The following is a 13,339-nucleotide window of genomic DNA, read 5'->3' as shown; positions in this document are numbered from 1 at the left end:
GATCCTTCTTTTTGCATACAAAGCATTGCACAACTTGGCCCTGGATTATATTTCTAAACTTATTAAACCATACACAGCTGTTAGGTCATTAAGATCTTATGATCAGTTACTTTTATCTGTGCCTCGCTCTCGTTGCAAATCAAAAGGTGATCGTGCTTTCTCTGTAGCCGCCCCAAAGCTCTGGAACAGTCTACCTTTGGGTATCAGGGCCTCTCCTTCACTGGATGTTTTTTAAACCAGTTTAAAGACTTATTTTTACTCTTTAGCTTTCGAGTGATGCTGTATGTATATATATATATATTATTTTTTTATATGTTGGTGTTCCATTTTATGTTTATACAATTAGTTTGATCGATTTTGATGCTTGACTTTTATCTCTCTTTGACCGAATGATAAACGAATTTCGGTAGAGTTGAGGGAGCATTTTCTTTGAAAACAAAATTAATCCACCTTGTCTTCAGCGGCTCAGATTTAGGGAGTAAATGGAGAGAGCTATGTGTATTAATCCATCCAGCTACAGAACACCTTAAACGCTTGAGAAACATTCTCGTCAGTGCAGCAATGGCGGACTGTATACCACTCGCTGTGAACTCGCTCAGGCAGGTTCTATTTTAAAATGGCAGTGTCTGTCAACATTCGTGGGCGGGGCCTGTGGTTAATGTGACGTCACATTGCCAAGGATCTGGAAACGGCTTGTTCTGAGACACTGCTTATGATTTATGGGGAATAAAAAAAAGGACAGATTGGATTTTTATCATTAAAGGGTGGTTGTGTTCACACACTGCCAACACACATTTATAGCCAAACACCATGCAAAAGTGGATTTTGCATAATAGGTCCCCTTTAAACCATTCAAACGCCACAAGACGAACTGTCTGTGAATGTCATGTCTGAGTGACACACACACAATTTTTTACCTCTAAAACACCACTATGTCCACCTGTGTTGCGCATCCGGTTAGTGAGGTCTGATCGCACTCTGACAATGGAAGTGATGTCTCGCACTCATTGAAGTATAAGCGCTAGAGATCACTTCCGTCATCAGAACATGTTTTCAGACCTCACCAACCGGATGCTGAAGGCAGGTGGACATAGTGGTGTTTTAGAGGTAAAAAAATGATATAAATACTGTTCGGTTTCTCGCACAAACCGATCATTTCGTGTCTTAGGACATCAATGTGTCGTCACAAGCCGCAGGGTTTAATTTGGATTTGTCTGTGCAAGTTTTTTTTTTTTACTCTTATAGATTGTGTTGCCATTGACATGCATTATACGAATGTCAGACGGCAACGGTTGGAGTTAAAAATCATCACTTGTTCTCTTCTACTGAAGAAACAAAGTCACCTACATCTTGGATGCCCTGGGGGTAAGCAGATAAACATCAAATTTTCATTTTTGGGTGAACTATCCCTTTAATGTTAATCAAAGAACAGAGGTAACTGAGACAATTTTAACTTTAATATGGATTAATCTATATTTAAATTATAATTTATGCAGTGATGACTGTAAAGTGTTTGATAACTTTATTTAATTTCGGTATATTTCCTATATGTTAGGCAGGAAGGCCACAGGTAAACACGAGTTATTATAATGGGTTTGTGTGAAATTAAAAGTTGTTATTTTTTAAAGCCTAATAAATGTTGAAATTGATAGCTTTTAGTTATACTGTATTGAATGTCTATAATGTTTAAAAAATTTCATAGAGACATCTGTAATAGTAGCATCAGTGACACTCGGCCTTCATTCAAAAAAGATGCCATTAAACAAATATTTAAAATATACTGACTTCAAATTGTTTCTACATTAATTTAGAGATTAACTGTGAAATTATTACAACATAAAAATATTAAAAACTCCAACTCCAATGAATCACAGGTAATTACAGAAAAAAATGTGTGATTAATGTGTGGTTAATTTTTTAATTGATTGACAGCACTAAATAACTTCTAAAATAAATTCTCTTTTATTTCAGACCAATTTTTTTCATTAGAGTTTCTGTAAACCTGTTGCTACAATCAAAAACTTAAAAAAAAAAAAAAATTCATGTGGGTCACATTTAATTCAAAGATCACAGGTGGGTGTAGTTTGTATCTGTAATGAATGTATGATGACACATGCCTCTTGGTTAGTTGTGGAGTGGAGGGCTGTGTGTGTGTGTGTTCAGTGTATTCCTCATGGAATGTCTGTGGTCAGTGTTTTACTGCCATAATTGAATACACAGATGGAGGACGTTTGATGCAATACTACACAGAGAAGAGCTAACTCAATTATGTCGGTTCAAATGTAGCGAGACTCAGGACTGATGTCCCAGAGGGAACCAGATCACTCAAAACGCAAATCAGATTGTCCACTTGTCCTCAGCTGGCACTCCCAGACCATTATTAAGTTCTCATCTGGTGCCTGAGAGGAGGGTACAGACAGAAATCTGGATAAACTTGTTCAAGTTTTACATTGACGCTATTGCATCTCCCCAGAGCTGCTCGGCAGCAACAAGTGTCAGATTCATGTGAGGAAATGCAAGTTGTTTCTCCTGAATGACCCTCTCACTGCAATCTCAATGGCTCTGAGGTGGGAACATTGGGGTGATGAATAAACCCTGGGGACTTTATCCTCCATTTCGCAACTCAAAAGATGTCTTTCTCTCCCTTCTTCTTTTTAACTTCAATTTTTTTGAAGAAAAAAATCTGAAGTACTCTAAAAGATTACAATGGCGCCTTGGAGGCCAATTTGAATGTGAATTAGACATGTTGCTATGAGCACCCCAACAACCAGTTAGAGGTACAGAGACACACAGACCTGTGGCTGAATAAAGAGCTCCTTACAGTCTGAGCAAGTCTGGCTCTTTCAGAAGAGGATGGCAGAGTGAATGCAGCCTTGCACGGAGGCCACCCTCACTCCCTCTTTCTCTCTCCCCTTCCCTCAGAACTATTCTTCTGTTCCAGTTTCTCTGCTCTCTTGTTCTCTTCTTCCAAGAATTTCCCTCAATCTTATGAGTGTCCTGAGAAGGTCGCCGCTTCTCTCCCCCTCCAGCTCTAAAGAACAAAGATAGCCGCATATGTCAATCATCAAGGTCGACTGTGAAAAAAAAAAATGTAAATGACCACAACTGTCAAACTTAAAGGAATAATTCCTGCGGATGTGGTGGATACAGATGGTTTGGTGGTACGTTTCAACTAATAAGATCATAGTTGCGCAATTTTGAGAATTATCTGAAATGACAGCACCCTCAATTACTAGAAATTTGACATGTGAACTCAGATTGTCCTAGGCTCTGTGGAGAACTGAGTTAGCTGGATTTGACACAATCCTGGATTGAAGTCCAAGTATGGTAACCCATACTCGGAATTTGTCCTCTGCATTTAACCCATCCAAGGTAGTACACAAACATTAGGAGCAGTGAGTAGTTAACACACACACACACACACACACACTGCAAACCGTGGACACACACACCCGGAGAAGTGGCAGCCATTTGCTGCGGCGCCCGGGAAGTGATTGGCGGTTAGGTGCCTTGCTCAGGGCCTCATTTGTGGGTATTGAGGGTGGAAAAGAGTGTTGTTCATTCACTCCCCCACCTACATTTTCTTGCCGGTTTTGAGAATCAAACCTGCAACCTTCAGGTTACAAGTGCGACTTTCTAACCACAACCGCCCCAATTGTTCAGTACATCTCAGATTTGTTGTCAAAGCAACAGGTCTGTAAGCACTAACCTACTAGAATATACATATGTGACCCGTGCTGGCAAAATAATTCGGAATGCGCACGGGCTAATTGATGATTTTGGTCAAATTTGAGGTTTTCACAAAAATGAGTTCATTAGGCCTTCGTATAGCAATCCAAATGCTTCAAATAGCAATTAAACATCTAAAAGTATATTTATTTGTATTTTTCTGAGAGGAGAACCTTTCCTTTGTCCATGAAAATGGACATTTTTCTCTGCTTGCTTTACCACACGCGCTTCCCCTCAGCACAAGTTTGGTATCGTTTTATAGCGCAGCATTCCAACTTTGTGAATATTCATAGTGAATTTCTGATGGCATGAGTCTGAACCAATGAAATCTTATTTTTAAACTCATGCTGATGTAAACAAATCGATCTTACTCGCACTGACAGATCCGAAGCGTGCACACAAAGACGCCTCAGACAGCATACGATCCTGATATACACATATAAACAGAATTACAGTACTTAAGTTAAGTAAAATTAACGAAAATAAAGTAATTTGAATTTGGCTAGTAAAAGGTTGAGTAATTTCTACTAGGGATGGGCATATCGATATGAAGTATTAGGTGTTTTTTTTACTAGTGATTTTGTTTAATTAACAATAAATGTAATGCATACAATATGCATTGAATTGGACAAATAACCTATGTTAGCGAATAATTGTGTTGTAGAACTATTTTCCTGCTCATCTGAACACACAAATTCTGCAAGTCAGAACCAATCAATCACAGAAAGCGTTCTCTGACTGCCTACACTACATTCAAACGGTTGCATGCATTTAATGTTGTTAGAAACTATTGATGCTTTTGGGAAACGCAGCCCAGAACAATGCTTAACAGAAGACAGAACAACAAACAAAATGAAATAGTAGCCTACATAGTTTTTGCAATTACATTTATTTAAATTGAACATTAAAAGTTCGTACTGATGTTCTGTTCTGTAACTACACTGTCAGAATACAAAGTTTGCATTTTATGGGTGCAACAGCCTGTCACTGGCAGTCCCTTATGAAACTGAACCATTACTACAGTGACCATAGTTCAGCTAATCCTATAGTATTTGTAGATTTCCATGGTTACCACTACAAATAAACATTTTAACCATGTGTAAACAAAAATATAATCTAATAAATAGCAATTAAGGCATATCGAATGTTAAAATACCTTTCAAATATAATGTTAAGTGGGTACCATTACCCTTTTTACTCATAGTAATTCAATAATTTAAGGACTTAAATTATTAATAATTGAATAACTTAAATTCAGATTAGAGGTATCGTATCGGTATCAGCGATTTTGGCCTTGAAAGTATCAGTATCGTATTGAAAACAAAATATGTAGTATCGCCCATCCCTAATTTCTACTTAGTTGAAGTTTCTTTTGCAATACATTTTACTCAAACAATATAACACTGAAATAAACCATGCTTTTAAAGTGTATGTTTTACTTAGAAACATCTAAGTAAATTATACAATAGATATTGCGTAAACATACATATGAAAAGAAACGCAGCACCTGAACACAGAGACCTCAATACTTGGTTCACAATACACAATGACGGTAACATTCGATGGATCGTTTTTGAGTGTGAATATGGCATTTTGAGTAGAAAATGAACTCCAAATGTGACAAAATGTCAAGTTACTAAACATAACCACAAAAGCAATGATAAAACAGTGTAAAAACAGTTGGAAAACAGCAAAAAATCGACCTCATTAATTATTCAAGGCCCAGTGCATGATGGGAACACCAGTATCAGGAAAGCTAAGTAGTTTTACTTAATTTTATAATGTTCATATTTACGCTTTAATTTCTACAAGCTTAAATTGAGTACTACTATAGAATTGACTTAGTTTTTTTAAATTCTTGCCTGAACTATTTTTTTCATGTAAAAATAACATTTGTTTTTCTGTAGTATTTACTTCACCATAAAATCATTTTTTACAGTGTATAGATATTTGGTTTTGACGAGGTATGTGCCAAATTAGGTGTTATTAACATGGATTTTAAAGCAGAACTAAGTAACTTTTTTTTTACCTTCATAAACAGTTTTCTAAGTCCTTACGATGGTTAATTGACTTGTAGTGGTGAGTTTGAGGCGAGCACTAAACCCCTCTGGCAAGTCTACGCCAAAAAACAGCACTTGCAAGTTGAACTGTGCCGACCCGACACAATCTCGCCTCATGTTCACGTTCACGCGAGAGTGACAAAATGCTTTATGGTAATTCAAAAACAATGTATATATTATGACTTTATAAGACAATTTCGAAAATTACCCACCTCCATCGAGATTTCTTGTACTGTATTTGCAAAACTACTGCGCTGGTGAGCGTTGTAGTCGTAGTCCAGAGCTGCACGGAGTATTTACGACAGTGTGATTCACTGAAGGAACCTGTAGGGGGAGCTTCGCAAATCTTAGTTCCTCTTTAAGGTATGATTCCTAGGTGATTTTGTTTTGGAACCTTCAGAAAAAAAGGTTCTCAAATTTTTCTCAAAATTGACTTTGCTGACTCTATCAACTTGGGTCAGTGTATCTTTTGGTCATTCATTTTTTGATTTAATAAAGAAATTGGAAAATGAAAAAACGGCACCAATCAGTGGAAAGGGGTGTTTCATTCCCGCCCACATGTAGAGATATACATTTTTTATTCATTTTCTACCCCTGAATGAAAAAACTAAAAATCAAGCCAAATTCTTGTTTTTTGTTTTGTTTGAAAAAAAAAAGGTGGCTTTTTTTCATTTTAACCAAAAGATACACTGACTGGCTTCAAAAAGGTGTAGCTGAGTAATTTGAATTTGGTTTTGAATACTGATATATGTACCCTTTCCTTTAAATGCATTAATGCATATCTACATGACTAGTTAAAGGACATCAGGAGCATCTTGATGCTACATACCAAAGTCTATTTGAATGAAACAAACAGCCTAAGACAAATTTTAGAAAAGAAAATAGGCTAGGTTTCCCTAAAAATTTAAATAGCAGAAAATTTTCATGAAAAAAAAAAAAAAAAAAAATCATTCATAAAATTGTACAGAAGAACTTGTATTCCAGTTCAGATCATTCCTGAGCTCTAAAAAGTAAATTCATCAACTGTAGCGCCACCTTCTGGTTGATTCTCACAAAATTCGATTCACAACCTCTTGCAGGCATGTACTGAATTTCATGATGATTGCCCAATTATTGGCTGTTAAAGTATTTTATCTTTTAAGTCTCGAAATCAGCAACAGCCCTGAATATAAAAATGCTGAGCTGTTTTGTCTGCTTTATTAAACACATTTGTATTAAATTACAATTCTGCAAGTTCATAAAACATAAGTAAATTGCAATGGGTTTTTCAATATGTGATTTAGCACATATTACATTCTCTTTTTAAATTCAATTTACTGTGTAAGAGGGCTAACAAGTGCTTGTCTATTGTGCACTGTATAAAATTAGACATGGAGTGTTAATGAAGTGTCACTGAAAGAGTGAGTGTTTAGTTATCAAGGCTCATGAGCAGAGCGGTTCCTCTCTTGACCCAGTGATCATAAGGCACAGCTCCAGACTTCAGATCAACTGCCACCACGAATGACGGGCGGCCAGTACCGCCAGACCGTTCGGGGTAGTAGTAGCAGGGACAGGAGTACATATCTGCACACACACACACACACACCAGAACATCAACAATTACTGAAAGGACCGACTTAAACTTGACAGCTGAATTCAAGAGAGAAGATTTAGTAACACAGGGATGTGTGTAAGACTGTGTACTCACTCTTGGCGACCCTCTTGCGGCTCTCCACAGGTTTGAAGTGGATGGTGGGCATGGGACAGACCAGCTGCATGGGCTCTGCCTCCACCAGACAGGAAGCTTTCTTATCCCAGCCTGCCCCCTCCAGATACAGCCCCTGTATAAGCACTCCATCCTGGAGGAGAGGAGGGGAACAAGAGGTCGAGTGCAAAACAAAGTCATTGAGAGAGAGCATGAGGGAGTCTACAGTGCAAGACTTTAATTGTCAGTCAATTCACACATACATGAACGTCTTGCCTGTTCCAATGCATCTTGCTTTTTTCTGTTTTTATGACGGTGTTAAAATATTTAAACAAAGATCTTTCTAAACCGCTGAGCTCTGTCAGATTCTGTTATACTCTATCTATATCAGTGGATCTCAAACTTTTTGACTTAAAGGCCCTTCACTGTCCACAATATTTGAAGCTCCCCCCTAACAATGTCTATCCAGTAAAATATTTTAGAGATTGGCATGAACTACAAAGATGTACAATCATTATAAAAAAATAACTGGAATTTTTTCAGAAGAAGAAGAACTGGAATACTCACCCTCAAGCCATCCTAGGTGTATATGACTTTCCTCTTTCTGATGAACACAATCGGAGTTCAAGCTTTATAATGGCAGTGAACGGGACCAACGAGTATAAAGCTCAAGAATGTTTGAAAATGCTTATGCTACATCCTACGCCTTCTAAATTTAACTTGAAAACAGTTGAATACAGAAGGCGGTCTGGCGGAAGCTAGATATTTTACTTTATGACTTGTTAAAATATGGATATTTTTTCTTACATAAACGCATTGCTTCACTTCAGAAGGACTTTGTTAACCCCCCGGAGCCGTGTGGAGTACATGTTTATGATGGATGGATGGACTTTCTTGAGCTTCATACTCATTGTTTCCCGTTCACTGCCATTATAAAGCTTGGATGCGTCAGGATATTTATTAATATAACTCCGACTGTGTTCATCAGAAAGAAGAAAGTCATATACACCTAGGATGGCTTGAGGGTGAGTAAAGCTTGGGGTAATTTTCATTTGAAAGTGAACTAATCCTTTAAATTGTCAAAAATGACTGTAAAGACATTTATAATGTTACAAGATATTTCTATTTCAAATAAATCATGTTCTTCTAAACTTTCATTTTCCAGTTACATGTATTACAAAACAGTTTATAGTTTATGTATTGTATATTTGTTTGTTTCATAGCCAATGCTTTAGCAATACTGCACCACACATGATAATAAAGCTTGTTTAAATTTGAATTTTTTTTAAAAATTAAAAAAAAAAATAATTTATGTATAATATGGACACTATATGTTGGACATTATATGTACTATATGAAACAATAAATATATGTTTTTATTCCCTTTTATTTATCTATAGGTTTGTACATGTCTATTGCTTTGGCAATATTGTGCTATTTCACACAGTCATTCCAATAAAGATCATCTGAATTGAATTGAGAGAGCGAGAGACAGAGAGAGAGAGATATATGCAAATGTCAGATGCATCAGCTCCTAATGGACAGGGGATGGCAGCAGTTACTCACCTTGGGAGGAAAAAGCAGATTGTTGTCATCCACAGTGGAGACAGTGAACTCCCAGGATAGAGTGTCTACAGACACCTGCATAGAAAACACAACACTGCTATCAGCATCACTGGCAGTGTTAAAAAAAAACTCTCCACACACACATACAGTTACTTTACTGCCAAGACATGCCCACTTTGAGTATCATCAGTTCTTACTGGCCACCTGTCGGTGTGTGGGGACATTACACACTAGGACATTTGTTTTTCAGTCCATTTGCTGCAGAATTGGCTGCCCCGAAGCATCGCAGGTATCTCTTGATCATCAGGCGCAGCTCATTTTACTGGCGCGCTCCTTAAGGAACCGAGCGGCTGAGCAGAGTGTGATTTTGGGGGAGTGTGCGAAACTCCTGTCTGCAGATCCCAAAAGGAATTGAGAATAAACATCATCACTAGGGCATTAGAGGGGTAATGGAGCAGGATTGTGCTGCGGCCCCTGCAGAATGTGAATGCCAACGTCAATGAATGTAATGCAGTAAGGATGTATTACCGTGTATGTTTCTGAAATGAATTACAGACCATTGATTGGTGCGACTGACGAGATATAATGCTGCATTTAAAAATGTAAAAAAAAAAAAAAAAAAAAAAAAATCTTTTTCTCTTTTTCTCTGAGTTTGGAAATCATAATTAGCAAGCGATGTGCATTCAACTTTTTTTTCCTTTTTTTTTTTTTCAGAATAAAATGAACACGTTGGGCAATTTCATATTTCTCTCACTCTTTTTGAATCCCCAAGAAGCTTTTTAAGAGCTGGCACACCAAAATGAAGTGCAAAGGACAGACATTAGGTGTGTAATTGTTTCTTTATCTGTGTATTTTATTATTCTTGTGCTTCCACAGAGAAAAATTGGAGCTGCTTAGTCACACACTTAAGCTGTTTTCCACTGTTGGGCCAAAATGTTCTCATTGCTTAACGATTCCATTCAGTGCCGATCTTGTACAGTCGGTGTGGATAAGGTTTCATTTTCCACAGTGGGGCTGATAACAGAGCTCTTTGGAATCTAATACAAATGTGTCAGTCATTGCCTTGATAACGCAAGAGTTTACAGACAATATGCAATGTACTGTAAATAGTGACCACGTTATGAAGGATGATCAAGTATTTCTATTATTAACTTGTGTTTACGTTGCTCAAATAGTGCACTTGGCCAGCTACAGAGAAACTGGTAGCCAGGAAACAGACAGTGTCTAATCCTGAGTGGCAACTGTGCTGAGAATTGACCCTTCGCCGGGAGTTTGATTAACATGCGATCTAACCAATCATAACGCGAATCCGCCATTTTGTCCGACAAAGCAGTCAGGAGTTGGAAGATTAACCTCGGTGGACTTGAACTTGAAAAATGGTGTGTACTAACGTCTTTCTGCGTTTGAAACAACATTCCTTCTCATGTTCATTCATGTTTATTTGATGCTATAAATGAACTAGTAGGAAGAGATGATCGGTTCACGAGCCGCTTGAGCTGAGGCGCTACACCAATCTGCCACGACACATTAAAGAGCCTCAAAACTTTTTATTGTTTGAATTTCTTAAAAAATTAAACTCTTTGAAAGCTGGGACTTTGTTTCATATCAAAAGTAACCTGCTCTGTCTTGTCTGTCGACGTGTTGTCAATGTCCTCTATGCTCGGCGATGTATTTTTCACTGTGTGGCATGACAGCGCCATGGCTTGTCGGACAAAGCAACAGTAACTAAGGGGGCGGGTCTTTGCGTAGGGTCAATTCCAGGCAGAGAACTGTTTGTAATCGTGCCGAACGAAACTCAAGTGGAAATATAACTGGAACCATACCGTTCTTTTGGCCCATTTGGCCCGATGGTGGGAAATCCACAGTTTCTCACTAATTAATATATATTTTAGTCACCTGATGGTTACACTGCTGTTCAAAAATTTGTGGTCAGTGGTTTTGAAAGAAGTCTGTTCTTTTATTCAAGATTCTTTGCTTAAATTAAAGTCAATTTTGATCAATTTAATGTGTGCATTGCTTACTGAATAAAAGTATTAATTCTTTAACAAAAAAACAACAAAAAACTCTAACCAAAAAAATAAAAAATAAATCTGACACCAAAAGTTTGAACCGTAGTGAGCAGTGCTGCAATACTTCTAAAAGAAATGCATTACAATATTGTGTTACTCCCTAAAAAAGTAACTAATTGCGTTGCTTAGTTACTTTTTATGAAAAGTAATACGTTACATTACCTTTGCGTTACTTGTTCTCACCTGGGCCGGGCTTGCTTGTTTGTTTTTATCATAACAACAAAAAGGTTCCATTTTTGGCAAATGTTAAGGCCCTTTTGCACCAAAAGTGAAATGAATAAGCCTCAGGCTGAAGGAAATGCATATTTACTCCTGTACAGTAGAGGGCGCAGCTCAAACAAACCTTTCAGCTGTGCTGCCATTCTGGATTAAAGAAGAATAGGATACAGGAGAAGTACATTCTTATTTCTAAATCTAATCTACAGTAATTTTTGCTTATTAGTATGGTTGAAATAGATCATTGAAGGTCAGCAGCAAAGACATTGGTTAATAAAGTGAGATTAAATACAAAAAGTATATTTGTGTAATTTAATATATAGTTAATTATTACATGTTTGCGTCAAATTCTGAGATTGCATTTCACTGTTTTTATTAATTTTGAGGAATAATGAATGTTTTCGTCCAAGTGAAATGAGTAAATGCATGTTCACATTTAGTCTAGAACTACAGTAACCATGATATTTACAGACACAACACCTCTGGAGTTTATTTCTCTCGGCATGGGAACACGAGAGCTGTCAGTCAATAAATGTAAAAGGGTAACTTGCGTTACTTTTTTGAAAAAGCAACAGATATTTTGTTGTAAATTGAAAAAGTAATGCATTACTTTACTAGTTACTTGAAAAAGTAATCTGATTATGTAACTCAAGTTACTTGTAATGCATTAACCCCAACACTGGTAGTGAGCACTCTAGTTTGTGTGACTGTGTAAGTAGAAGAGGACACTAAAGAGTCTTCACCACATGTGTTTGACATCCTGAGAGTGTACTCAGACTCTGTTAAGTATGTGTGAATGTATGAGTCTCATGCTGTGTTGTTGAGTTTGTGTGTGCGAGTCTCACGTTGTTCTGGCGTGCAGAGCTCTGTAGAACGGCGGTGAGGAAGCCAGTAGGGAAGGTAAATCCAGACAGCCAGAAGAGGACAGGAGGGTGAGCAGTTTCCACCCAGCGAGCAAATTGCTCCACGCGCTGGCACAGGTCCCGTGTCCACGACGCCAAGGGCTTCAGAGACGGGTATGCCTGAGGATAGAGAGCATCTCATTACAGAAGCAAGTCTTTTTAGTGGGGTAATTAATGATCTTACTTTTCTGTGACAGTATTTGCACAGTGCAGGAATTTGACACCAGATGAATGAAATCTGGTTAAGGGCAAAACATCAACTTCAAACGACACAAAATAGTTTTGTGACATCTATCTCCACTTACAGTAAGGCCTTTCATTCAGTATTGTGTAATTCAGAGTTCAGTTTATGAGAACTGCCGCTCAAGGCCTTGAGGAGGACACAAAGGAAGAGTTTCTGTTGGTTTGGATGAGACGCATTACTGTCTGTCACGAAGAATGTCTTGAGTGATTGAATTGCAGAATGTAAAATTACAGCTGGATTTAAAAGACATTTAAACAAATCTTACATAACCGGTTCAAATCGAGCAATTAAACTAACATAAATCTGACAGTGCAGAACAGTATGGTGCAATGTTTTCAGGGATTCTTGGGACGGAAGAAATTATTCACCCTTCAGTGTTATTTTTGGTGTTCAAAGAACAAAGATATTTGGATTTGATAAAAAAAAGAAAGAAAAATCAAACGTGAGTGTGGCTTGTGCCAAAGGAATTAGCATTTCAAACGCAGCGACTGCCACACAGCACTAGGAAAATACTCATGATTAGTTTCGTTTCACACTGTGCCATAAAAAAACCTTTATGCATTTAGGTACTCGCTGGCATGAAAATGAGAACGTTTTGAGATATTTCTAGGTGGAATAAATGCTGATGCTTTTACCCTTTGAAATAGGGACGACACAAAGTGATATAAATGAGGATAAAAGGTTTCGATGGAGTATCTGCTGATGTTTTTATCTGATCTAGCACTCAAGAGCAGTAGTTCCCAAACTTTTGCGCCACCCACACACCAAATGGAAGATGTGCATGAAAATGGGGTGCCCTAAATAATCAGTCAATCCCTTGCTCCCACAATGCAGCACAGAGGCGGTATAAATGTATTTAAAAATGAATC

The 13,339-nt window shown here is 37.6% G+C and overlaps 1 protein-coding gene across 1 annotated transcript in view; it reads right to left on the bottom strand.

The window, feature by feature from the left end:
* Positions 1-6,956: 6,956 nt before the first annotated feature.
* dnah2 (dynein, axonemal, heavy chain 2) overlaps positions 6,957-13,339 on the bottom strand; it is a 191,622-nt gene continuing 185,239 nt past the window's right edge. Inside the window, exons 85-88 of the mRNA XM_048185863.1 lie at positions 12,170-12,346; positions 9,040-9,114; positions 7,477-7,627; positions 6,957-7,352 (exon numbers count right to left, since the gene is read on the bottom strand). Coding sequence (XP_048041820.1) covers positions 7,198-7,352; positions 7,477-7,627; positions 9,040-9,114; positions 12,170-12,346 — 558 coding nt within the window. The 3' untranslated portion in view covers positions 6,957-7,197. The remainder of the gene's footprint in view (positions 7,353-7,476; positions 7,628-9,039; positions 9,115-12,169; positions 12,347-13,339) is intronic.

The sequence above is a fragment of the Megalobrama amblycephala genome, linkage group LG3 (genome assembly GCF_018812025.1).
Source record: "Megalobrama amblycephala isolate DHTTF-2021 linkage group LG3, ASM1881202v1, whole genome shotgun sequence".
Classification (NCBI taxonomy): Eukaryota; Metazoa; Chordata; class Actinopteri; order Cypriniformes; family Xenocyprididae; genus Megalobrama; species Megalobrama amblycephala.
Note: the sequence above shows the minus strand (reverse complement) of the source record. Positions and strands in the feature narration are given on the sequence as shown.